At 34.4% G+C, this 26,893-nt stretch overlaps 1 protein-coding gene across 1 annotated transcript in view; it reads right to left on the bottom strand.

Annotated features, from left to right (window-relative positions):
- Positions 1-11,150: 11,150 nt before the first annotated feature.
- The window catches only part of LOC126888843 (zinc finger protein 501-like), a 63,515-nt gene continuing 47,772 nt past the window's right edge, over positions 11,151-26,893 (bottom strand). Inside the window, exon 2 of the mRNA XM_050657269.1 lies at positions 11,151-15,651. Coding sequence (XP_050513226.1) covers positions 14,624-15,651 — 1,028 coding nt within the window. The 3' untranslated portion in view covers positions 11,151-14,623. The remainder of the gene's footprint in view (positions 15,652-26,893) is intronic.

Raw genomic sequence — 26,893 nt, forward strand, 5'->3', positions numbered from 1 at the left:
CCATTGTTCGTTACTTCAAAATCTCGAACCTGTCCAACTTCTTGGTTCTGAGAGCCGAGTTGTTCGTTCGAGTTGGCGCCCTTTTTTCTTCTTCTTTCTTTGTTGTAACTCGATATTATTTTATCTCTAGCATTCTTATCTATTTTCCTTCCATTTTTGTATTAACAGTCTCATTTCCTTCCTAGTTACTATCATTTCATTACCAAATTTTCTTCTCATATCTCTAAAGCCAATATTCGGTGTATGGAAGCTAGTCCGAATACTCATACTTGAGATTTAGTGTCTCTCTGCCCTTTTGATTTTTTTTTCCTTCTGAGCTAAGCCCCTCTTCTTTTGTCTTAAATCTCTTATCATTTATTTTACCCATCTTTATTCAGTTCTTCTCTTCAAAAATCTCTATACCCAGAGTATAGAGGTTTCAGCACACAAGTGTTTTTTCAAATCAATTGCCTTAGAACAGTATTTCCCAACATTTTTTGTACCATGCCCCACCTTAGCCTTTCTAAAATTCTCATGGCTCCCTATGTAACATACATAATTTTTAATATTATAAAATTGAATTGTGCACTTACGAAAATTAATTATTAATGAAACACAGTAACTTTTCAAAACGTATAATGAAAAACTCAAATTCAAATAATAATACAGATTTTTCTACATATTAATTTATTATTTTAATTTATTAAGATTCTTGTGCTTGATTCTTGGTGCACAAAGATTTTATACCTATTGGGTTCCAATTTAGTTAGCTTTAGTCTTAAGTCTTCACGTCATAGGCGTAACCAGGGGGGGGTTTTGGGGGTTGTAACCCCCCCCATTGGGATGTACTTTGAGCTCTATACGCTTAACACCATATCCCTCAGAGACCTTTCAGTAGTTGTAACCCCCCCCCTTTCAGGTAGTTGTAACCCCCCCCTTAGGATCATCCTGGTTACGCCTATGCTTCACGTTGTGTTATATCCAGCGGATTTCTTTTACCAGTAAATAATTTACAGCACTAAATGTACATTAGCTACATATGAAACGGTAGTAATAGTTTTGTTGCACATTTGGTTGAATCTGGGTACTTGATTTCTGCGTTTCCTCACAAAGCCATGACATCGCTCCTTTTATATTTAGTCCATTAAAATGTTACATGTAGGTTGCATTTCTTAGAGGAGTCAATTTTATTTTTTTAATGTGTAGAGGGGTTCAGTAGAAGCTTAAGTTCAAGTTTTTGGGGTCGCCACCCTTGTCCCCGGCCACCATATTAGAAAAAGGGGTGCAAAGGGCTTTCGCGCTGTATCTCCTAAACTAGCAATCCTACAGAAAATTTCATTATACATAAAATGTAGCAAGTTAAATTTTCTACAATTTTATGTGTATTACTTTTTATCGTCAAGTGACCAACAAAAAAGTTATACACAAAAATATGAGAAAATTTTGTAAGAAGTTTCGGTTTGGAGGTTATAACTTTTTTTCCGTTCATTTCACAATAAAATAACATCATAGCGATTTTGTAGAGGATTTTTCAATGAATAATTTTCACTATAAAGTTGTTTAATTTTATTTATTATCTAGGTTTTACAGCACTCCAATCTTGACCAGATTCTCGAATTCTCATAGTAATACAATAAAAAAAATACTTTTCTATCTATATATTAGTCGAGCGGCAGCAATCGTTATGCCCACCGCGAAAATCAAATTTAAGGTGAATGACCAATTTTGGTCTATTTTTATGTTTTCGAGGTCGCTGAATCTGAATATGAAGTTTATTTTTATCTAGATTTGGTGGAACATGTTCAAAAATTAAATTTTATACAAAAATGCCGAAAATCAGTTTTGATAATTTTTCAAATTTACCTCGCTGTATCCTTGGTCGCTGTAAGTAGTTCCTTTTGAAAATTTTACTGTGTCATCTTTGAAGTATGTAAATAATAATGAAATTTGTTCAAAATGTTTACACACATTAAAAAAGGAGTTGTTAGTTTTTATACGTTTTTTCATCATATTTCGTTAGTTTCATGTTTACTTAAAAAAGTTGAGTGACAAATTTTTTAGTTTATAATTTTAACCAACACAGCAATAAAATATAATTCATGACGAAGTTTTTGGGAGAATTTTAAGTCAAAATATACAATAGAAAAAAGTTATGTTACTTCATAGACAAGCGGCACACCCAAAAAAAACGCTTGTATCTCGAGATCCTGACCATGGTGTGGTGAATGGCTAATTTTTATCATACTTTATGATTTTGATATCAAAAATTCGTTTTTTGCTCTTAGGAATTTTGCATTTTGCGGTTGTATCATTCTTCTTTTGAACCGGCAAACAATTTCTTGGGACTTTTCTATCCTTAGGGTTATAAGTTTTATAGTGGGGAGAAAGGTCAAAAACAGATTAATAATAGCATAGGAATGTGAAAATCATAATAAATTGCATGAATAAAAAATATGTATAAATAGAAAAGTAAGCCTAAAACTTTTTTTATTGTATCCCTATGAGCATTCGAGAATCTGGTCAAGTTTGTAGCGCTGTAAAACCTATATAAATAAATATAATTAAACAACTTTATAGTGGAAATTGTTCACTGAAAAACGCTCTACAAAATTGCTATAACGTTATTTTATTTTAAAATGAACTGAAAAAAGTTATAACCTCCAAAAGGAAACTTGTTAAAATTTTTTTAAATATTTTTGTTTATATCTTTTTTGTTGGTAACTTGACGATAAAAAGTAATAGAAATAAAATTGTAGAAAATTTAATTTGCTAAATTTAATGATTTATTACATTTTCCGTAGGGTTAGTAGTTTACGGGATATAGCGCGAAACCCCTTTGCACCCCATTTCCAAGATGGCGGCCGGGGGACAAGGGTGGCGACCCCAAAAACTTGAACTTGAAGCTTCTACTGATCCCCCCTATACATTAAAGAAATAAAATTGACTCCTCTAACAAATGCAAGGTATGGTTTAAAAAATGTAACATTTTAATGGAGTGATTAGATAAAGTTTTAACTAACTCATCAATAATACTCTAACATTGGCTACATCATACTCGTTAGAAAATCAATTTGTTCTAAATCAGCAAACATTTCTTTTAAATCAGCCGACAGAATATTCACATAATAAGTAAAGCAGTATTATAGTAGTAGGTAGTTTTACGATCTTTTACAGAACAACATTTCTTCAGCAAAATGCCCTGTATCAATATATCTTACGTAAGTTAGCAATACTACATCACTCTCCCTCAAAGTTGTTTCATCCATTTGCACTGAGAAATTTATTGTTTTCAGCTTTTCAGCATTACTCATTTTCTCTATTCTTTTGCTGACAGTATTGCTACTTTTGGCATAGTTATTACATCTTTGTCAATAACTCTTTTAAGAAATGCTGATATTGACGGTTTTATTAAATTCTCTTCTATAGTATGATTTTTTTCCAGTATTTGTAATGAATAAAGAAATTTGATAACTAGCCTTAAGAACAAAAATCTAGCATTGCATTTAAATGTCCCGGGGTAAAAGGGTTTACCCCGGGACATTTGATCCTAGCTAAACTCATGTTTAGGGTCAAATTCGAACTGCCCTCAAATTGTCCCCAGTGGGACGTAGGCCCCACGTTGAGAAACACTACATTAGAACATAACTTAAAACAAAGGACATCGCACACATCTTATGGAAAATATAATGTCACTCAAATTCAATAAAATTTATACCAATAGATTCGTTTTAAATTAATGATCAAATGTTATCATTGCGCCAACTCTCTATTTTCAGAAATAAGAGCAGAAATTGATATAAATAAATCTGAAATCAAATGGGTAGGTACATAAGTTAGAGAGAGAAAAAATATTTTAAAATACCCAGATTTTCGGTACTCCATAAATCAGCGGATTAGTTTCACTAATCCGCTTAGGCCCAGCGGGATTTAAGCTGTTATGAATAGCACTCAGAGCAATAATGATTGTAAACTAACATTTTATGGACTCCAAAAATGTGATTTCGATAAACTTTAATTGCAATTTGCGCCGTAATTAATCATAATTAAGAGTTGGCGCAATGATAAGAATTGATCGTTATATTAAAACGAATCTAATCGTATAAATTTTATTGAATTTGAGTGACATTATATTTTCCATAAGATGTGTGCGATGTCCTTTCCCACTTGTAAGGCTTTTTCCCAGTTTGAAATCTCATATGCCTTTTCAAAGTACATTTTTGATTAAATTGATTCAAACAAATTTCACACTTATACGATTTTTCTCAAGTGTGAACTTTCATAATATGTCGTTTTAAATTATCTGCCCGAGAAAACTGCTTAAAATAAATTTCACACTGGTTTTTCTCTAGTGTGTTCTCAAATGCTGTTTTACATGACCTGGTTACTAAATTGCTTAAAACATATTTCACACTTGTGAGGTTTTTCTTCAATATGGACTCTCAAATGTTTTTTCAAATCATTTGCTCCAATAAATTGCTTAAAACAAATTTCACACTTGGTAAGGTTTTTCCTCACTGTGGAATTTCATATGATTTTTCCAATTGCTTGAAAACTAAACCGTTTAAAACAAATTTCACACTGGTAAGGTTTTTCTCCAGTGTACATTCTCAAATCTGTTTTTAAACTACCTGCTTGACTAAATTGCTTAAAACAAATTTCACACTTGTGGGGTGTTTCGCCAGTATGCAGTCTTAAATGTATTTTTAAACTTGCCATTGCTTTAAATTGTTTAAAACAAATTTCACCCTTGTAAGGTTTATCCTTCAATACATCAATAAGAAGGAAAATTAGAGAAGCGAAAGAAAAAGAAGCAATGGAGAAATGCCAAGAAATTGAGACTCCACACACTCCACAGTCAAAAAGCGATAGTCACAATGTACATAGGAAAGTTAAAGAACTCACAGGTGGACTAAGGAGGAGACAGAAAGGAAATCTAACTGATTCTGACGGAAACATAATATTAGACAAACGAGTAAAATTAGAACGTGGAAAGAATATCTAGAAAAACTATTTGAAGACCAAAGAGATACACCTTTGAGTTAGAAGAAGAGGTAAATGATGGACCAAGAATATTACAGCAGGAAGTGCCATTACATTCTGCCACAGCTAAAGGATGGCAAAGCAGCAGGTCCCGATAATATACAAGCAGAACTACTTAAACTGAAGTGTGAGTTTATTGCACTTTCAAAAAAACCAGGAACCAAAAAATGCGAAGAATACCGTACGGTAAGCTTGATGAGTCATCTTCTAAAATTGTTCCTAAAGGTAATCCATACGAGAATTTACAAGCTACGTGAAAGTCAAATTTCGCCCAACCAGTTCGGGTTCATAAATGCTGTTGGTACGAGAGAGGCTTTGTTTTCAATACAATTCTTATTCCAGAGATGCAGAGACGTCAATTGCGACGTATACGCATGCCTCGTTGATTACAAGAATGCGTTTGATCGAGTACAACACGCCAAGATAATGCAAATATTAAAAGAAGCAGGAATTAATAACCAAGATCTGAAAATAATTAGAAACTTTTACTGAAATCAGACTGCAAACCTCAGAGTTGACGGTGAACACACCGAATATGTGAAAATCATGCGTGGAGTGAGGCAAGGCTGCATTTTGTCCCCCCTAGTTTTCAATCATTACTCTGAAAGAATATTTATCGAAGCTTTGCACGAAACTGAAAAAGGTATTCTACTGAACGGGTAGGTACCGGCTAAATAAGATCAGGTATGCAGATGACATAGTATTTGCGAACAACCTAGAAGACCTACAAGTCCTCTTGAACAAAATCACGTATTACAGTCAACAATATGGACTCAATATAAATGTAAAGAAGACAAAGCTTTTATGATCGTCAGCAAGAAAAAGATAACAGAAAGTCAACTCTACATCAACCAAACCCCTGTAGATAGAGTGAGGCACTACAACTACCTCGGCACCCATAATAAATGAAGAATGGAACAACAACCAAGAGATAAGAGCGCGTATCGGAAAAGCTAGATCAGTCTTTAACCGTATGGGAGCCTTTTACAAGAGCTACAACCTCTTCGTTCTCTTGGTATAAAAGTAAGAATGCTGAGATGCTACGTCTTCTCTATCCTTTTTTATGATGTTGAATCATGGACCTTGAACGAAGATATGTGCCGAAAACTGGAAGCATTTGAGATGTGACTATATAGGAAAATTCTTAAAACCCCATGGACTGATCGGGTCACAAATGAGAAGGTCCTTAGAAGAATGAGGAAGAACCGAGAAGTACTAACCACCATCAAGTTTCGAAAGTTGGAATACTTTTGACACATTATTCGAAATGAATCCAGATATGCCCTCCTACAAGCTATTCTGTAAAGGAAAAATATTTGGAAAGCGAGGTCTATCAGGAAGAAGAAAACATCCTGGTTAAAGAACCTCAGAACCTGGTTCAACACAACATCTGTGCAGCTTTCCCGCGTTGCTACAGATAAGGTGAAGATTGCCATGATGATCGTCAACATTTGTCACGGATAGGCATATCAAGAAGAAGGTTTATCCTCAGTGCGAACATTCATGTGTTTTCAAACTAGTTGTTTGGTTAAACCGAATAAAACAAATTTCACACTGGTAGGGTTTTTCTCAAGTGTGCACTCTCAAATGCTTTTTCAAACTTGCCGTTTCACTAGATTGCTTAACCATTTTAGCTCCGGTGACGCATACGCGCGACGAAAGATGACTATTGACCAGTGCCGCATTTACCACTAGGCCGCGGCCTAGGGCCGCAAGCAAAAGGGGGCCGCAGCATTTAAAAAAAAATTTTTAGGAGGACGCATTTAGTCTGAGAGACAACTTTCATTCCTATGAAAAAAGAGGAAAAGAGTTGTCTAAGAATGAAACCTATATTCTTGAAATAAAAAGACGCCCTAAAAGAAAAGCTCTCCCTGCCGAAGACAAAAAAAGGATGAACCCACTGAACCCCACTATAATGGCAAAGAAGACTTAAAGATTAATACATTCAATGTTGTAATTGACAGGCTTTATTCAGAATTAAATGAAAGGTCCGAAGTTTATTTCAGTCTTAATAGGTGATAAAGTAGCGATCAACAGGTAGCCAAAACTCGTTCCAAGATTGCGGCTGTAATTTTGAATATTTTTTCGAGATATTTGGCACACGTATTCGCAATATAATAAAGAATGGCGGTACAGAGCCCAATTTGAAAAATATATTAATATGTGGAAATTACTATGTAATTAAATATAATATTAAAAAAACGAGCCTGTACCGCCATTAAGAAGAACAAAAAAATACAATTTTTTATCCGATGCCTAGATTTTGTGTCATTTTGGAACTACTAATGAAATAAAAAATTTTAGTAGTTCCAAAATGACACAAAATCTAGGCATCGGATAAAAAAGTTTATTTGAAGAAAGTGTATTTTTTTGTTCTTCTAAAGCCTGGGTTTCCTCGAAAGCGGCACCGACAAACAGCGATCGTAGCACTGCGATGAATTACGTCAGATTACGGTGAAAAATTCAAGGTTCTTCACTGGGGCAATGGAATGTGCAAGCTCAGCAAGCGGTGGCTTCCAACGCATCCTTGGAAACCAACGCTATTATTTTGCATGGTACAGTTTTTTATGATGTCATTCATCGCAGTGTAACGATCGGAGGTTGTCGGCACCGCTTTCGAGGAAACCAGCGCTTTAATGGCGGTACAGGCTGGTTTTTTTAATATTGTATTTAATTACATAGTAATTTCCACATATTGATATATTTTTCAAATTGGGCTCTGTATCGCTATTCTTTATTACGAATACGTGTGCCAAATATCTCGAAAAAATATTCAAAATTACAGCCGCAATCTTGGAACGCGTTTTCGCTACCTGTTGATCGCTACTGTTTCCTCTTAATGAAGAATTTGGATTTTTAAATAACTTATCGTCAATTTCCATTGAAAAAATCAGGGGAAAAGTTTATATTTCGGCTAAAAAGTATCGAATCGACATAGATGGTGACTTTGGAGAAGAGTGCGTACAGTTCAAAGGTTTTGTTGAAGGTATATTTGATGAAGAAAGACAACCTCCTGATAACAAGATTACCAAGTCTCCGAGGAATACACTTTTGGAGTATCTGACACTCATTCATGATAAACAGTTAACAACTTTATTTCTGAATATGGACACGGTTTTGCTCATTCTACTATGCATGACATCTAATGCACCTGGAGAAAGATCATTCAGCATGTTGAAAAGAATCAAAACTACTTGCGGAACTCGATTCTAGATTGTCTAGTTTGGCTAGTTTTGTTTCAAATGCTGAGCTTTTTCAAGCCTTAGGCTTTAACGATTTGATTAAGGATTTTGCAGCCAAAAAGCTAGAAATGTGAGTGTTTAGAGTTTAGATATGAGATTTATTATGAGCATGGAGTGGAGTGAGTGTTAATATTAATTACTAATCCAACTTTATCCAAGTTAAGAACATGACATTGACCTTTTTCAGTATAAAAGGATAATGTAAAAATTGAACGATCTAGAAGTTTATTTGTTGTATTCTTAATATTTTCATTTTTCAGAACCGTAGCCTATTACTAGTACAGTTCACATTATTTTGCTTGTTCTCTTACTTATACCGTCTGTTCAACTCTGCTTTTTTTAGTCTTTTGTTGTCATCTGTACTTTTCCCTCCGAATGAAGCAAATGATATTTAATTTTAACAATTAACTGCAATACTAATTTAAAATACTTATAATAATTTTAGCAATATTAATAATTTTACAAACAACTGCTGTGTGCTAACATTTTAAATTATATAATATTTTCTATCTTCTTAAGGTGCCTTCTCCATTACTGAAGATTAGCTATAACTACAGCAAATTGCTCTCTATCTTGAGCGGTTCTTAGTTTCGAATGTGTGTCCATGCCTATCCAGTCTCTTACGTTCTTCAGCCAGGAGCATTTTTTTCTTCCTGGACTTCTTCTTCCTTCCACTTTCCTTTCCATTATGAGTCGTAAAAAGTTATATTTTTCTCATTTGTAAATATGTCCTAGATAACTCGTTTTTCCGTTTTTTTACCATATTTAGGAGTTCTCTATCAGTCCCCATTCTTCTCAGCACCTCGACTTCGTTGTTGGTCACATGCCCTGTCCAAGAGATCTTCAGCATCCTTCGAAAAACCCACATCTCAAATTGTTGTTAGATCTGTTTTGGGGTTTTAGTTAGCCAAATTTTCAAACCAAGATTATTTAATTAGTGAATACATTTCAACCTATTTATGTAGGTACCGTATTCAAATAAAATATTAGTGGCATTCTTATTCATTTTTGTTATGCCTTGTACCTACGTTGTACCAGTTTTAAAAAGTAAAATTAAAATAAACGTTATGTATTAATATGAAATGTGTTTTATGCTTTAATTTCATAATCGTGAAGTTCTAGGGGGCCGCTCGGGGTAATTTGGCCTAGGGTCGCAAGTACCCTAAATCCGGCACTGCCTTTGACACGTAAGCGCGTGATGACTATTGACCAGTGCCTTTGACACGTAAGCGCGTCCACCGCACCTAAGTCTTCTTCTTGTAGTGCCTATCCGTTTCGGATGTTGGCTACCATCATAACAATCCGTACTTTGCACACTGCTGCTCTAAAAAGATTTGTGGTTGTTGAAATGCAGAAAATCCTTTGCCTTCCTGGTCCTCGCTTTCCTTCTACTTTTCCTTGCAAGATTAGTTGCAGCAGTCCATATTTTTCACTGTTCCTCATGATGTGACCGAGGTATTCCATTTTGGCTGTTTTTATTGTGATTAACAGCTCTTCTTCTTTTGGTTTTCTCAGCAGAACATCCCGATTAGTAATGTGGTCGGTATAAGATATCTTCAGAATTCGACGATAAAGCCACATTTCAAAAGCTTCAATTTTATTGCAGGTGGCGTCTGTGAGAGCCTACGACTCAACACTCAACTCCGTACAACAGTATTGGAAAGATTTAACATCGTAGTAACATGATTTTTATGGGTATCGACAAATCATGGGACCGAAGTATTTAAAGGAAATTATTCCTGCCGACACAGGAGATGAGGCTGGAAATATTACAGCGGAGCTGAAAGGGTTAAGAAAAATTTCAAACTTGTAAGGCTTTTTCCCAGTGTGAAATCTCATATGCCTTTTCAAAGTACACTTTGGGCTAAATTGATTCAAACAAATTTCACACTTATACGGTTTTTCTCAAATGGCCCAAGGAAAAACAAGCCATACTGGCTTTTCACAATGTGTGCACTCTCAAATTCTTTTTCAAACTTGCAGTTTCAGTAAATTGCTTAAAACAAATTTCGCACTCGTAAGGCGTTTCTCCAGTGTATATTCTCAAATGCCTTTTCAAAAAATGTCCTGCTTCACTAAACTGCTTAGAACAAATTTCACACTTATACGGTTTTTCTCAAATGTGAATTTTCATATGTTATCTGCCCGAGAAAACTGCTGAAAACAAAGGTCAAATGGCCAAAGGAAAACAAGCCATACTGGTTTTTCACAATGTGTACACTCTCAAATTTTTTTTCAAACTTGCAGTTTCAGTAGATTGCTTAAAACAAATTTCGCACTCGTAAGGCGTTTCTCCAGTGTGTATTCTCAAATGCCTTTTCAAAAAATGTCCTGCTTCACTAAACTGCTTAGAACAAATTTCACACTTATACGGTTTTTCTCAAATGTGAATTTTCATATGTTATCTGCCCGAGAAAACTGCTGAAAACAAAGGTCAAACGGCCAAAGAAAAAACAAGCCATACTGGTTTTTCACAATGTGTACACTCTCAAAATTCTTTTTCAAACTTTGCAGTTTCAGTAAATTGCTTAAAACAAATTTCGCACTCGTAAGGCGTTTCTCCAGTGTGTATTCTCAAATGCCTTTTCAAAAAATGTCCTGCTTCACTTAACTCCTTAGAACAAACTTGTAAGGCGTTTCTCCAGTGTGCACTCTCAAATGCTTTCTCAAAGTGGCCGTTTCACTAGATCAGCGGTTCCCAACCTTTTTTAGCTTGAGGCACACTAATTTAAAAACTCTTTCAGCCGTGGCACACTTGGGTAAATAATCTCTTTAATGAGTATAATCCTAATGTATTGCTATGTGATTTTTTACTAGGGTACTTTCTTTAAAAATACTATTATTGGAATTTGATTATAAAAACTAATTAGGAAAATTAAGAAAACAAAATTTTAATGCACTTACAAACATATATTTTGTGTTAAAAGCGACACGTTGATAATCAAAAATAATGGAGTAAAAAGCAGAATGTCCGTCTAAATAAAAATATTGACACCACATCTAATGCGATATTTGTGCTTGGTGACCTTTCATTATTAAATTCTTTCTAGGACGTATGGTAGACAAGCATACCCTCAAGTCGTCCAAAGATTTTAAGACATAAGAAGTTGAAAACGGTATTATTGCATTCATAGCTTTCTTTGTAATCAGTGGATATTCATTGAAGAGGGGAATCCAAAATGATGCAACATCCACATTAACTTTGATTTTCTTCAGTTTTGACTGAGCCTCCGCTTCTTCAAATAGTTTACTGTACTTAAATTTAAGTCCACGGTTGTTTTTATATCTATCAGTTCACCCTCTTCATCAGTAATGAACAAGGCCGCGTCATAAGCCGACTCGATATATAGATTTCGCACCCAGGCCATTGATGACGTATCGAATGGTACTGACGAATAATTCCCTTTACACAATCACTATTGGCAATCCGTTTACGTTTCGCAAGTATATACTCCGAAATGTTTTCATCATCAGTCAGATGTTCATTTCGTTCACTTGAACTGGTACTCGCACTAGCACTAGGTAATTCACTCCTAATTATAAATCGACCCATTTTAAAAGAGAGCAGTAGCCTAACTCTGACCAGTGCCGCGCCAGCACGTGTTAGCGCCTGTGTGCAAAACATTTAACGACGCCCAAAAATACGCATTTTTTTTAAATCGTCTAGTTAAATTAAATAATGTGAAAATGAACAATTATATTTATTGTAATGAAACAAAAGTAACTAAAAATTCTCATATTTATATGCAACAGGAAAATACACCAAGTTAAAATAATTACACTATAATTAAAATAATTGTACACTCTAATTTTCAATCTCTACTCTGAAAGAATATTTATCGAATCTTTAAACGAAACTCAAAAAGGAATTCTACTAAACGGGTTTTCTTCTTTTGGCTATCATCTAAACGGGTACCTGCTAAATAACATCAGGTATGCAGATGATACCATAATCTTTGCGGACAACCTAGAAGATCTACAAGTCCTTATGAACAAAATCACATATTACAGTCGATAATATGGACTCAATATAAACGCAATGAAGACAAAGCTTATGACCATTAGCAAGAAAAAGATAACAGAAGGGCAACTCTAAATCAACCAATCCCCTGTAGAAAGAGTGACGCACACAACTACCTCGACACCATCATAAATGAAGAATGAACTATCAACCAAGAAATAACAGCGCGCATTGGAAAAGCTAAATTCACCTTCAACCGTAGGTATGGGGGCTTTCTTCAAGAGTCACAACCTCTCTCTTGGTATAAAAGTAAGAATGCTGAGATGCTACGCCTTCTCTGTCCTTTTTTATGGTGTTGAATCGTGGACTTTGCGACGAAGATATATGCAGAAAATTGGAAGCTTTGAGATGTGGCTATACCGTAGAATTCTTAAAATCACGTGGACTGACCGGGTCACAAATGAGAAGGTCCTCAGAAAAATGAAGAAGAACCGAGAGGTGCTGACCACCATCAAATATCGAAGTTAGAATACTTTATACACAGTATGTGAAATCACTCCAGATATGCCCTACTACAGGCCATCGTACAAAGAAAAATATTTGGAAAGCGAGATCCAGGAAGAACATCCTGGTTAAAGAACCGCAGAACCTGGTTCAACACAACATCTGTGCAGCTTTTCCGCTCTGAACAGCGCGGATATAGCTAAGATAAAGATTGCCATGATGATCGACAACATTCATCACGGATAGGCACATCAAGAAGCATTGGCGTGCTGTACCTTTTCAAGCGGCCTCCCATCCCCATTTTTCCTTCTATTATAAGGAACACCTATTTGACCGGTCTCACGAGGCCGCAGCCTCTCGGTGATGGCACCGTTTCATTTATATGGCCAGCACGCCACTGTCAAGAAGAACAAACAGCTAATTACTTTAAAAATATATATTTTAAAATTTTACAAACATCATTATTTAATTCTTTTAACAACGGCTGAAGCTGTATAATTCATATAATTCTTTAAACAAATCGTCTCCCTCTATAATATATATCTGTGATCATTAAACCTCAGTTTTTGTTTCCAAATTTCTACACAAAAGTTTTAATTGTGAGTTTTCTGTACTGTCGTTAAAATTATATAAAAATTTGAAAGAATTAACATGATTTTCCAATATGAAAATCTTTCATTTACTGACATTAATGCTTGCTCGAGAACACAACGAGAGAAATAAACTTTGTATGACATTTTAATCGAACTGTCAGCTTTTTTTCCGAAGACGTAACTGTGTGGCTGGTTGATAACTGGGCTTCACATTCAGTTTCTCTGCAGTTTCATTTGCTGTAGTAATTACATCATTAAATTTGATATCTGTCCGAAACTCTAGCAATAATTATTGTTTTATCTCTTGTAAAGCATTTAGGGCCAGCTGCATATTCATTATTTTTGATTGAAAAATTTTGCTAACAAAGTTAACTTTTATCAGAACTTTATACCATAGAAACGTAGGCTGCACAACTGACCATATGAATGTAAAGGTTGATATTTTATCTCCTAAACATCTAGCTTGATAATTTCAATCACGATCTTATCCTAATGCGTTATATCACATAAAGCACAATCAATTTCTGACAAATTTTTGTATGTCTTTAAAAAATCAATTTTGCTGAACCAGCGTGAATTAGATAAATGCATAAAACCAGACTTGCAAAGTGTTGTTTTATGATATCCCAACGTTTGGTAGAAGCTGAAAAAAAATGGGTATGTGTTATTTTGATCCGTCTAAAATTTTTGTGAAAACTCTAGTGGCGCCCCTTAATTGCTGGCGCTTGTGTGCGCGGCACACATTGCACACGTGGACGGCGCGGCCCTGACTCTGACTAGAAGTACTACATGTCGGGAAGAAAAGAAGACAGTTCTGTGATTCTTTTCATAAATTTAGTGAAAGCTCGGCAGAGCATCTAGAACTATTCCCTTCCTGCTTGCAGTACTGTATGAATGGAAATGACATCAGAAATAAAAGATACCGGTCTTTGAACTTCTTTGAACTAATAATTCGTGTTGATACAGCTCTCTGGAAACAACAGCTGAGCTATGGTGCGCGTTGATAAGATTATAAGGATGTACCCAGAATTTTCTTCTCATTTTACGCATAAGCCACTACAACGTATTCCTCAATTGAGCTCATAATATTAACTGTAATGAATTGTGCTTCCATTATCATTGCATGGTCACGGCGATTTATCGTCCGTTCTGTTTGAACCTACCTAGCTAGCAATATATTGTGGCGATAAAATGTCGCTTATCGGGTATCGCCCGAGTATGAACGCCGCCTTAGGCTTTTATTCCAGAGTGAAATCTCATGCAATTTCAAAGTACATTTTTGGCTAAATTAATTAAGACAAATTTCACACTGGTTTTTCTCCAGTGTGTGTCCTCAAATGTATTTTTAAACTACCTGCTTGACTAAATTGCTTAAAACAAATCTGACACTTATGAGGTTTTTCTCCAGTATGCACCCTCAAATGTTTTTTCAAATCATTTGCTCCAATAAATTGCTTAAAACAAACTTCACACTGGTAAGGTTTTTCTCCACTGTGCACCCTCAAATGTGTTTTTAAACTAGCTGCTTGATTAAATCGCTTAAAACAAATTTCACACTTGTAAGGTGTTTCTCCAGTGTGAACTCTCAAATGTGGTTTCAAATTACATACTTTACTAAACTGCTTAAAACAAATTTCACACTGGTAAGGTTTTTCACCAGTGTGTACTCTCAAATGTTTTTTCAAATGACCTGCTTCACGAAATTGCTTAAAACAAATTTCACACTTGTAAGGTTTTTCTCCAGTGTGCACTCTCAAATGTTTTTTCAAGCTACCTGCTTGACTAAATTGTTTAAAACAAAGCTCACACTGGTAAGGTTTTTCTCCAGTGTGCACTCTCAAATGTTTTTTCAAACAACCTGCTTGACTAAATTGTTTAAAACAAATTTCACACTTGTAAGGTTTTTCTCCAGTGTGCACTCTCAAATGTTTTTTCAAACAACCTGCTTGACTAAATTGTTTAAAACAAATTTCACACTTGTAAGGTTTCTCTCCAGTGTGCACTCTCAAATGTTTTTTCAAAGAATTTGCATGAGAAAATAGCTTAAAACAAATTTCACAATGGTAAGGTTTTTCAGTGTGTACTCTCAAATGTTTTTTCAAATGACCTGCTTCAATAAATTGATTAAAACAAATTTCACACTCGTGAGGTTTTCCTCCAGTGTGAATTTTCATGTGACTATTTAATGATCTTCTATGGGTAAAGTGGGTAACACAAATTTCACATTTTAATGTATTTTCTTCAACTGGTTGACTAACATGTTGTTCTTTGGTACATGTGAGTACGGGTATTGTTTTCATAGTCTCCAATGTGTTCTCCTCTTGGGAAAAGCCTAAAATAAAAATTAACATATATATATTTTTGCCAAAAAATATAGGTAGCTGAAATATGTTAAATTTCACACAATATACACTGCGCGTAAGACAAAAAGGGCGGCCCACAAAATAGGTCATTTTTGATGTCTCGAATTTCCTAAACCTGTTGTCCGATTTAAGTGAATTTTTTAATATGTTATAGGCTTATTCTTTAACAATATCGATGTAATAATATTGTTGCTAAACAGGTAAATTGTCGTTGTATACCGGGTGGACCAATCAAACAGCAATAGCATTTATAAAATACTGAACGTAAATCTGGAGGCTCAGATTTTCTTAACATTCTGTTTTTTTATTCATTCGCTTATGTTGGATAATAAAAAAGTTAGATACTTTAACAACTAGCCATGTTCTTCATCAGTACAGGGTATTTCTAAATAAGTGCGACAAACTTTAAGCGGTAATTCTGCATGAAAGAATAATGACAGTTTCCTTTATAAACATATGTCCGCAAATGCTTCGTTTCCTAGATAGGGGATGTTGAATTTTTTCTTACAAACTGACGATTACAAACTGCATACGGGTAATATGACCGGTATGCGCGCCAATGGAGAAAATAAAATTATTAATTGCATGTTAGAAAATGCGTAATAACCATCCCTTAACACCTACCACATTTCATTTGCATATATCTGAACCGACTTTAGAGCAATAAATAAATCGTCAGTTTGTAAGAAAAAATTCAACATCCCGTATCTCGGAAACGAAGCATTTGCGGACATATGTTTATAAAGCAAAGGGTCATTATTTTTCATGCAGAATTACCCCTTAAAGTTTGTCTCACTTATTTAGAAACATCCTGTACTGATAAAGAACATGGCTAGTTGTTAAGGTACCTAACTTTTTTATTATCCAACATAAGCGAATGAATAAAAAAACAGACTTTTATGAAAACCTGAGGATATACTTGGGTGTTAATTTCAGTATTATATAAATGCTAGAATATTCCACAGGGTGTTGTGAACTTTGAGAAAAATACACATTTTGATTGACCCACCCGGTATACAACGAAAATTTACCTGTTTAGCAACAATATTATTACAGCGATATTGTTAAAGAACAAGGCTATAACATATTAAAAAATTCACTTTATTCCGACAACAGGGTTAGGAAATTCGAGACATCAAAAATGACCAATTTTGTGGGCCGCCCTTTTTGTCTGACGCACAGTGTAAAAAGTATTTAGTTTTTTACGAGCAAGCCTAATTTTTAAGTCATTTTTACTAAACTTTCGGTCATAATTGTTTAAACGGAAATGACTTCAAAACCGGAACTAAAGATTCAAGCTCGACTTTGCAATACGCTTCTATTGATATGTCACATATGTACTAATTTTGCTACTATTATATGGCACTTCCGGTTAAAACTTTTTAACCGGAAATGATATAAAAACCAAAAGTATACATTTTTTTTCTTATCTTTCTAAGACAGGGCGAGCACATTGAAGTAGCCTGGCAGTGGTGTGGCACCGGAATGGTGTGAACAATGGCATGGTGGAAAAGTGGTGTACAAACAACGCACTGAAATGACAAACATATGGTGCCATCAGTCATCAGTAGTGAAAATGTCATCATCGGAGGATAAGGAATACCTGATGCTACTATAGTATGCGGTCTACTTCGAGGGTGCGATGTACCTAAGGATTTGCATAAAATAACAAAACGCAAGAAAACTCTTACAGAAAAAATATTTATTCACAAGTAACAAGCATTTGGAGCAAAATAAAAAATGTAAAATGAAACAGGACTCTAATAATTAACATAATAAATGCCCTAAATATTTACAAAAAAATATATATATTTAACCTACCTATTTATAAAGCGATATAGCCTAACTATTTTAAGTATTATGTTTATAAAGAGGACAAAGATTATGTTATTTGTTAGTGTTATCTGCATAATAGTAAAGACACTAAATTTGCATAAAGTTTATTGTATACTCCTAAACAGTAGTGGTATAAATGGTATGGGAGCCCAAGCGGAGATTTTTGCAGTTACTCGAGCGTGTCAGCTTATTACATGGAGAGAAACCTTGTACCCTGAAAATGTACCTCTACCATATATTGGCTCTTAATGCAGGGGAGTTCGTAAGGGGGGCCGAAAAAAAATCTATCCTTAGAAAAACTTGAAATTGTCAGATTAAGGTAAAGTAAAGTGAAGATACTAAAAGAGAAAGCAAAGTTAAGGGGAAAGACATATTCATAGAGGCAGACCTTACAAAGAATGAACAAAAAATCCAGAAACATATGAGAGATGTTACTAGAGAAGAAAAGAAAAAAGGAAATGTGGTGAAAGTGGGTTATCAGAAGATGGATGTGAATGGGAGACAACTAAAATGGGATCACATGCAACAGAAGCTAGTAGAAATGAAGGAGAAAGATAGCAATGCAAAAAACTAACAGCAGGACACGAAACTGGAACCAAGATGACGACTAAGCAAAGCAAACGGACAAATGAGAAGGAAAATGAACAGAAAGTTAACATGCATAAAATAGACTTGAACGAAATGCAACGAAAAGAAAACAATGATAAAGAAAATCAAGAAACAGAAGTGGAAGAAGCAGAAGAAGAAGACGACGAAACGGACTCTCGGGTGCAGAGAGCTGATAACTCACTCACCTTAAATCTTAAAATCAAAGAAACTGAAACGAAGCAAACCAAGACCACAAAAACCTTCCATCCCAAAAACCGCTGTAGAATTGGAGCCTGAAATGTCAGGACAAATGCTCGAAGCGTCCAGACTGGCTCAAGTAGAAAAATAAATGACAGAGTTAACTTTACATATATTGGGCTTATCTGAAATACGATGGCCTGGACAAGGAGAGAAGACAACATCAAATGGCAGTGTACTACTATTCTCAGGAAATGACATAACCAATGATAGAAGAAATGGAGTCGGAATACTTGTAAGCAAGGAGGCCAAAAGAGGCCTAATTAAATGGTATCCAGTGTCAGATAGAATAATAGTGGCCCAGTTCAACTCGTTTATAAGGAAGGTAACCATCGTGCAATGCTATGCACCTACAGAAGTAAGTGAAGAAGAGGGTAAAGAAAAGTTTTATCAAGAATTAAATGAAGTTATGAGGAAGATAAACAAAGGAGATATTATCATAGTTATGGGGGATCTGAATGCGAAAGTAGGTCAGGATAATAATGGGGCAGAAGCAAGTATGGGAGTACACGGGCTGGGGGAAAGAAATAAAAATGGAGAAAAACTCATAGAATTTAGTTTAGAAAACAATATGGTAATTGGAGGAACGATATTTCCACATAAAAAGTGTCACAAGATAACCTGGGTATCACCTGATAAGAAAACAGAAAATCAAATAGACCACCTTCTGATTAGTAACAAATGGAGAAGCAGTCTACTGGATGTAAGGAATAAGCGATCAGCAGATGTAGGGAGTGACCACCACCTACTATTGGGGGAAATAAAAGTAAAAATAAGGGCGAAAAACAGCAATAAACAACTCAACAGACGCAAGAAATACAACATACAACAATTGAATGATAGCGAAACTCATAATGAATGGAGTAATAGAATAAAACTGAATGCAGAAACTATAAACCATATGCAGATAAGTGTAGAAGAGAAATGGGAATCGATTAAACTTGCCGTACATCAAAATGCTCAGGAAATCTTAGGATATCAAGAAGAAGAACGGAAAGAGTGGATAAGTGAAAATACCTGGCAACTTATTAGAAAAAGAAAGGACCTCAAAGCCACATTAAATAGAGCACAAAGAAGTGACGACAAAATTAAAATAGCCCAAGAATATGAAGCTGCAAATAAACAGGTAAAAAAGAGTGCTAGAGGAGACAAGAGAAAATGGGCTGAGGGAATGGCTCGAGCAGCAGAAGAAGCAGCAGCAACAAATAACCAAAGAGAATTATATAGAAACACCAAGCGTTTGGCAAACAGGAACACAAACAATAACAAACCACTAAAAGACAAAAGAGGGCAAGTTCTCACAACGACAGAAGAACAGACCCATAGATGGCAAGAGTATTACCAAGAACTCATAGCAGAGCAAGAAAACGAACCGTTTGCGCAAGAAGACCATGCAGCAGGACCAATTGAAAACTGTTTAAAAATAAATGCAGATAGCCCAACGAAGAAAGAATTAGGTGAAGCAATCCGTCACCCGAGGAATAACAAAGCAGCAGGAATTGACGGTATCCCATCCGAATTGTGGAAAGCTGACATTGAGGGAACAGTGGAGTTACTGACACCATTGCTGATAGAGATATGGAATGAAGAACACGTACCTACAGAGTGGAATAATGGAATCATAATAAATCTCCCAAAAAAAGGTGACGCGCAGCTATGCGAAAACTGGAGAGGAGTAACACTATTGTGTTCTATAAATAAAATACTAGCCTATATTGTACATCAAAGAATTAACGTCGAAATCGATAAAAATCTTCGCAATGAACAAGCGGGTTTTAGAAGGGGAAGATCCTGTATTGACCAGATTGCTACATCACGTATCATCATAGAAGAAATTAAAGAAAAGAATGCAGCACTGATAATGACGTTTGTAGACTTTGCCAAAGCGTTTGATAGTATAAAACACAAAGCTCTTTGGAACATTTTAAGCCACGCGAAAATTCCACCTAAGATCATTAGAATAATACAAATGATGTATAACCGAACAACATTCCAGGTATTACATAAGGGTCAAATGACGGACAAAATAGAAATAGAGAAGGGGGTAAAGCAAGGCTGTATACTCTCACCTCTACTCTTCAATATATGTCTCAACTACATTTTACAAAAAACCATAGACAGAAAAAACGGAATCCCCTGGAACTAAGAAACTGGCTGATATGGAATATGTAGATGATATATGCCTGGTATCCCATACAATAGATGATATGCAGAACATGCTAAGTAAACTGGAGAAAGAGGCGGCAGAAATTGGTCTCCGAATAAATGTCAATAAGACAGTTGAGATGAGAATAGGCCAACTCCGACAGGAAAAATTATATATATATATCAGTAAAGAAGAAGTAAAACAGGTACAAGAATTTTGCTACCTAGGAAGTATACTTGGCGTACATGGTGGAATCGAGGCGGACATTAAACATCGACTTAGAAAAGCACAACAAGTATTTGGAACACTCTCAAACATATGAAGGTCAACACAAATTAGTCAAAACACCAAAATAAGACTGTTTATAATAATGTTAAAACAGTATTACTGTATGGATGCGAGACCTGGGCAATAACAGACGGAACTGTCAAAAAAACTCCAAGTATTTGTAAACAGGTGCCTCCGAAAAATTTTAGTATTGGCCCAAGGAGGAAAGTATATTGGCCCAACATCATAACAAATCAAGAACTCTGGAAGAAAACCAAACAAGAGCAAATTGAAATTGCAATTAAAAGGAAAAGATGGAATTGGCTGGGACACACCCTGAGGAAGGACAACTCAGATATAACAAAGAAAGCTCTAAAATGGACAGTAGTAGGACGAAGAAAGCAAGGACGACCCGCAACGACCTGGAGAAGAACAATTGAAGCTGACTACAAAGGTATGAGAAAGAGCTGGGGAGAGGTAGCAGCTATGGCCAGAGACAGAGTCCAATGGAGAAGCTTCGTGGATGCCCTATGCTCCTTTACGGAGTAACAGGAAATAAGTAAGTAAGGTAAGGTAAGTTAAGTACATGCAAAACAGTATATATATATATATTTCAAAAATCTGACGATTTGAGCGGGAGCGGGATTTGAGTAAAAAATGGGTGAGTCCCAAAGTTTCACAAGAAAAAAGCGAATATTTTGCGAAAAACTAAAAAATACTTACTCAATTTTTTTCAAAAATCTATCGAATGATACCAAACACGACTTCCCACGGAGAGGGGTGGGGGTAAATTTAATATTTTTAATACGAATCCCGCGATATTTCGTGAAATGAACATCAGATCGAAAAACTGAAAAATACACTTATTCAACATTTTTGAAAAATCTATCGAATGGCACCAAACACGACCCCCCACGGAGGTGGGGTGGGGGGATACTTTAAAATCTTAAATGGGAGCCCCCATTTTTTATTGCAGATTTGGATTCCTTACGTAAAAATAAGTAACTTTTGTTCGAGACATTTTTTCGAATTATGGATAGATGGCGCTATAATCTAAAAAAAAACCATTGTTGGAAATGAAAAATTAAATTAAAAATGGAAAGTCCGACTAAAATGGAAAACTTTGCTTAACTTTTTTTGGTTTTAGGACCTACTCTTTATAACCCAATAGGTCCCCAAACGAGTGACTGCACATTTAGCATACTTTGCTCCCCTTTTTTATTAGTACAATGTTAGTACTTAGCAATAAACATTTCGCCTAAAAAGATGACTTTCATTATTGTGTGCAAACTCTTCTGAGAAAAAATTATGGTGATTGGCCCCACATTTATACAGTATCTACCGACAAAAACAATCTCAACAAAGTGAATAAACCGCATACGTCAGGATGGGAAAATTGGCTTATTTCCAACTAAAATAGCAGATTGATATGACAAATTAAATTATTACTATTATTAAGTATTAATTTGTAAAATTAAAATAATAACTCTTATGATTTATGCATCGTATTCACTTTGTAAAGATGTTTTGTCGGCGTTGTATAGCTTATAGTTATACAGCTATAAACTGCTTCTCTTGGTAGACCGCAAGCTGTAGTAGAAACGCGACGGTAAACTGCATACTATAGTAGCACTGATTACCACTTATTTCTTCAGTTTGCCAACCTCATTGTTAAAAACGCGAAGAAGGGAAAACATCATTATTAGGTGCACTCTCTCTGGCAGAAAAATAGAAAATTTGGAATTTTTAACGTTTTTAAAACTGCGACCTACCCTTCAAAAAAATTGATCGTCTTGCATGATTTTATATATTTCCTATGTACTACAACATAAACTGAACGTGGTCACCACTCGCTTACCACTTAAAAATTAAACTGGCTGTCGATTAGTGGCAAGGGACTGGTGCTACGTCACTTCCAAAATACCACCCCTCCCTTTCGATACGTGCGACTACATACAGTAAGGACGTTTGAATTGGAATAAATTCATTATCTCGAGAATAGGCGAATTTGAAAGAAATCCTGAGACAGGTCGATTTTTATTTTTAAATTATGAGTTTTTGGCATATATATCATACTAGTGACGTCATCCATCTGGGCGTGATGGCGTAATCGATGATTTTTTAAGTAAGAGTTATGTGGCAGCTCATTTGAAAGGTTATTTAATTATCTATTTAGTAATATAAACATTAACCTATAATTATTTATACAGGCCGAACAAAATTTTTTTTAATAAATTAATATACACAAAAAGAAGAATGTAAGCCATTTATTTAATTCAAAATTCATTTTACTGCTGTGAGAAAAACAGGTAATAATATTTATTTCACAAATAAACATTGCTTTTCGCCTAAATTCAATGTTCAAACTGCTAATGGACAGGTGGGTGGCAGTTATAACATTGAATTTAAGCGAAAAATAATGTTTATTTGTCAACTAAACATTTTTTTCTGTTTTCTGACAGCACTCAAATGTATTTCGAAATAAATGAATTACATTCATTCTTCTTTTTGTCTCAATTAATTGAATTCAAAAAAAATCTTTTTTGGACACCTTGTATAAATAATTATGTTAACGTATTTAAAAAATAATCGATTACGTCATCACGCCCAGATGGATGACGTCACTAGTATGATATGTATGCCAAATAATCATAATTTAAAAATAAAAATCGACCTGTCTCAGAATTGATCTCCAATTTCGCCCCTTCTCGAAATAATGAATTTATTCCAACTAAAACGTCCTCACTGTATTTATACACGTTTAGCAATTCCACCTGCCACTCGGTCATCACATAACTGCTAATATGTATGTCAACTGAGTCATTCCATTTCAAATCACTCAATTTTGGAGCAAAAAAAAATTTGGACCTCCGATTTGTCTGAAAATTGGTATATAGCTTCTGCGGGACGTAAAAATAAGATATTTAAGGTCAAAAAATCTTCTTCTTTTTTTCTCAAAATGTTATTTTATGCGATTTTACAGTGATTTGGTGTTTATTTATACAAATTTGCATTTTCTATCGTAAAGTATCAATGGAAAACATAATATTCTAATAGAAGGGACTCAAAAATGTCATTATATGGCATTACAACAAGTTACTTTGACTCAAAATAAGCTTTTGATCAAATTTTATAGTGTAGAAAACGTTAAAATACCGTTTTTTACATTTTCTTCCATTCCCAAAATACACCATAATCGATTTGGCTGAAAATTTGCCCACAGATAGACAAAACATAGGACTTTAAGTGGTAAGAAGGATTTGAATTATATTACAATACCAAAAAAGTTACATGCAATATTATAGTCAAAAATATAGGCGTCTACTGTAAGTACAATTAACTCGAAAATATCGACCTCACGACAAAAATTGTTAAAAAGAAATTGTACTAATTGTAAATACGATTTATTTGGAACAATTTCAGTTCCTACCATTTTTGTCGAAAAGTTAAAAAGGGCGGAGATATTGAGCAAAGCAAGTTCTCCTTTAAAATCAAGATGGCGGCTAACTTAACGGAGGAATTCATTCGTGATTTTCAATTTAGGCTACTACTAACAACCCTAAAGATCAGAAAAATAAAATTTTGGGCAGCTCGGCATTCAAGGTCAAATGCTATCCCGACTGGAATAATATATACTTTTGAGTCTGATATTACTGCATGTAACTTTTTTGATATTGTAATATACTTAATTCAAATCCTTCTAACCACTTAGTCCTATCTTTTGGCTATCTGTGGGCAAATTTTCAGCCAAATCGATGATGATGTATTTTGGGAATGGAGGAAAATGTAAAAAACGGTATTTTAACGTTTTTTACACTATAAAATTTGATCAAAAACTTGTTTTGATTCAAAATAACTTGTTATAATGCCATATAATGACATTTTTTAGTCCTTTCTATTAAAATATTATGTTTTTCATTGATACTTTACGACAGAAAATGCAAATTTATTTAAATAAACACCAAATCACTGTAAAAACGCATAAAATAACATTTTGAGAAAAAAGAAGATTTTTTGACCTTAAATATCTTATTTTTACGTCCCTTAGAAGCTATATACCAATTTTCAGACAAATCGGAGATGCAAAATTTTTGAAGATATTCTTCTTTAGCGGCGAATCGATTGAGGGTAAAATTTGATCGATCCGCGCGCATACGCACACCGACAGTATGGTATTAGTTGTTATACGGGCTCTGATTGGGTGCTGAAATTTTGAAATGATCTGTCAATAATTGTTCAATATGGAGGTTATCGGTAAACAAAAATATTGTATAATATTAGTTTTTATTGATGTGTGGACAGAAATAAAATCAAATTTATAATTATAGTGACTTTTTAAATAGTTTTGAAAAGCCGCAGGTACGTAATTCTAAATGTTTCAGTTGGAAATACCTAATAGTTTCAATACCTATATATTTGGAAAATGTAAACAAAATAATGTAGATACCTATTAGTAGGCAATGCTTTAATTTACATAATCTGATTACGAACAAACTTTCTACAAATCTTCATCTCATATATCGTTTTCTTACTCTATATTTTGTTGTATTTTATTTAGACAAAAATCAAACTAATAATTTTATTAAATTCATATATATTTATGGTGTAAACGTTTAGTTTGTGTATATTCCCACATGACGTATACGAGAGTTTGGTGCAGTTTGAAATGGCGTCAACTTTCGTACGGCGCGGTAGACGTGAAGTGGGTTCAAGCCCCAAGCAAGTTATTATTTTTTTATTTTTTTTTATAGATTTTATGATTGTAAGTATACTATTATATAATTTTTGAAGATATTCTTCTTTTTTGAAAGTGGTAGATAAGAAAGTTAGTTTGATTTTTAAATAAAATAAGTACAAATAACCTTTTAAGTATATTTACTTCGTTTAAATTACCTATTATATAATAGAAGAATATCTTCTTACGTGCGTACAAAGTACACATACATTCTTTTTTTGCCTGAGTGATTTGACATGGAATGTACCATATAGTTTATACTATTGCAGTGACTTTAAAACGGTACTTCCGGTTGCAACTCTAAAACCGTAAGTCCGAGTTCAAATTTCTCATCTCTAATACCATGCTTGGTTATAAGCATTCATTCGACACCTCACTTGTCACTCTATTTGTGTTAATAACGGATGAGTTATAAACCGGAAGTATATATTTTTGTTCTCGTAAAAATGGCAAACGCGCAATAAGATAAAGCCAAATCCCCGATTCGACAATAGGGAGTTTTTGTTGCTACGTAACGTAACGCATCTCCGTATACGTAAAGCAACTAACGTGTCGTAGAGGATGAATGTTACAATAGATAGTTTTTGTAACTGCCTTAACGTAACGTAAAGCAAATCGTAAAGTCATTTTTAAATTCCGTTTACATTAAAAAAATAAAACAATGTTCACACAATATACAATTAATATACAAATGTAAAAAAGATAAATGAATGATGAAATTGTATGGTTTTAATTGCTTCTATTTAAATATAAAACTATTATTTTTCCTTAGGTTAAAATTTTTTATTTTTGTTTATACCTACTTTTTAGTTGCAAATAATTGTACCTACATCAGGATTCCAGTATAATGTAAATATTTTGGTAATATTTATTTGAAAATTTTACTGAAACTAGGTCATTTGTTTATCTAGTTATTAATTGTGGTGATCACTGTATTTCTTAAATTAATACAAGATTTGTTTGTTTTGCTTTATTAATAGACAACTTAAAAACAATAAATTGTAAATCTATTATGAAGTTCTAATTTCCAATTACAAACACATAATAATTTTACTCAAATAGACTAATATAGACTATAAACCAATAACCAATATAACCTTAAAATGTTTATAAACGGGTCGTACGCTGATGAAATGTTCATTTGGTAGGTAATCGGGGAAGATCCTCGTGTGCATTCGGTGACTTTCGTCTCGATAGGGATGCGCTCTCACGTACGTATCAGAGCGTTACTTTAGGTAATACGTATCGAGATACGGGAGTTCAACCATTAATGCGCAAGCGTACATGTCAAAAAGATGCGTTACGTTTACGTATTTGTGTGCACAAAAATTCCCTAATAATGATGAAAATACAGCTCGACGTCTATTTGAGAATACGAATA

This window comes from Diabrotica virgifera, chromosome 7 (assembly GCF_917563875.1).
Source record: "Diabrotica virgifera virgifera chromosome 7, PGI_DIABVI_V3a".
Classification (NCBI taxonomy): Eukaryota; Metazoa; Arthropoda; class Insecta; order Coleoptera; family Chrysomelidae; genus Diabrotica; species Diabrotica virgifera.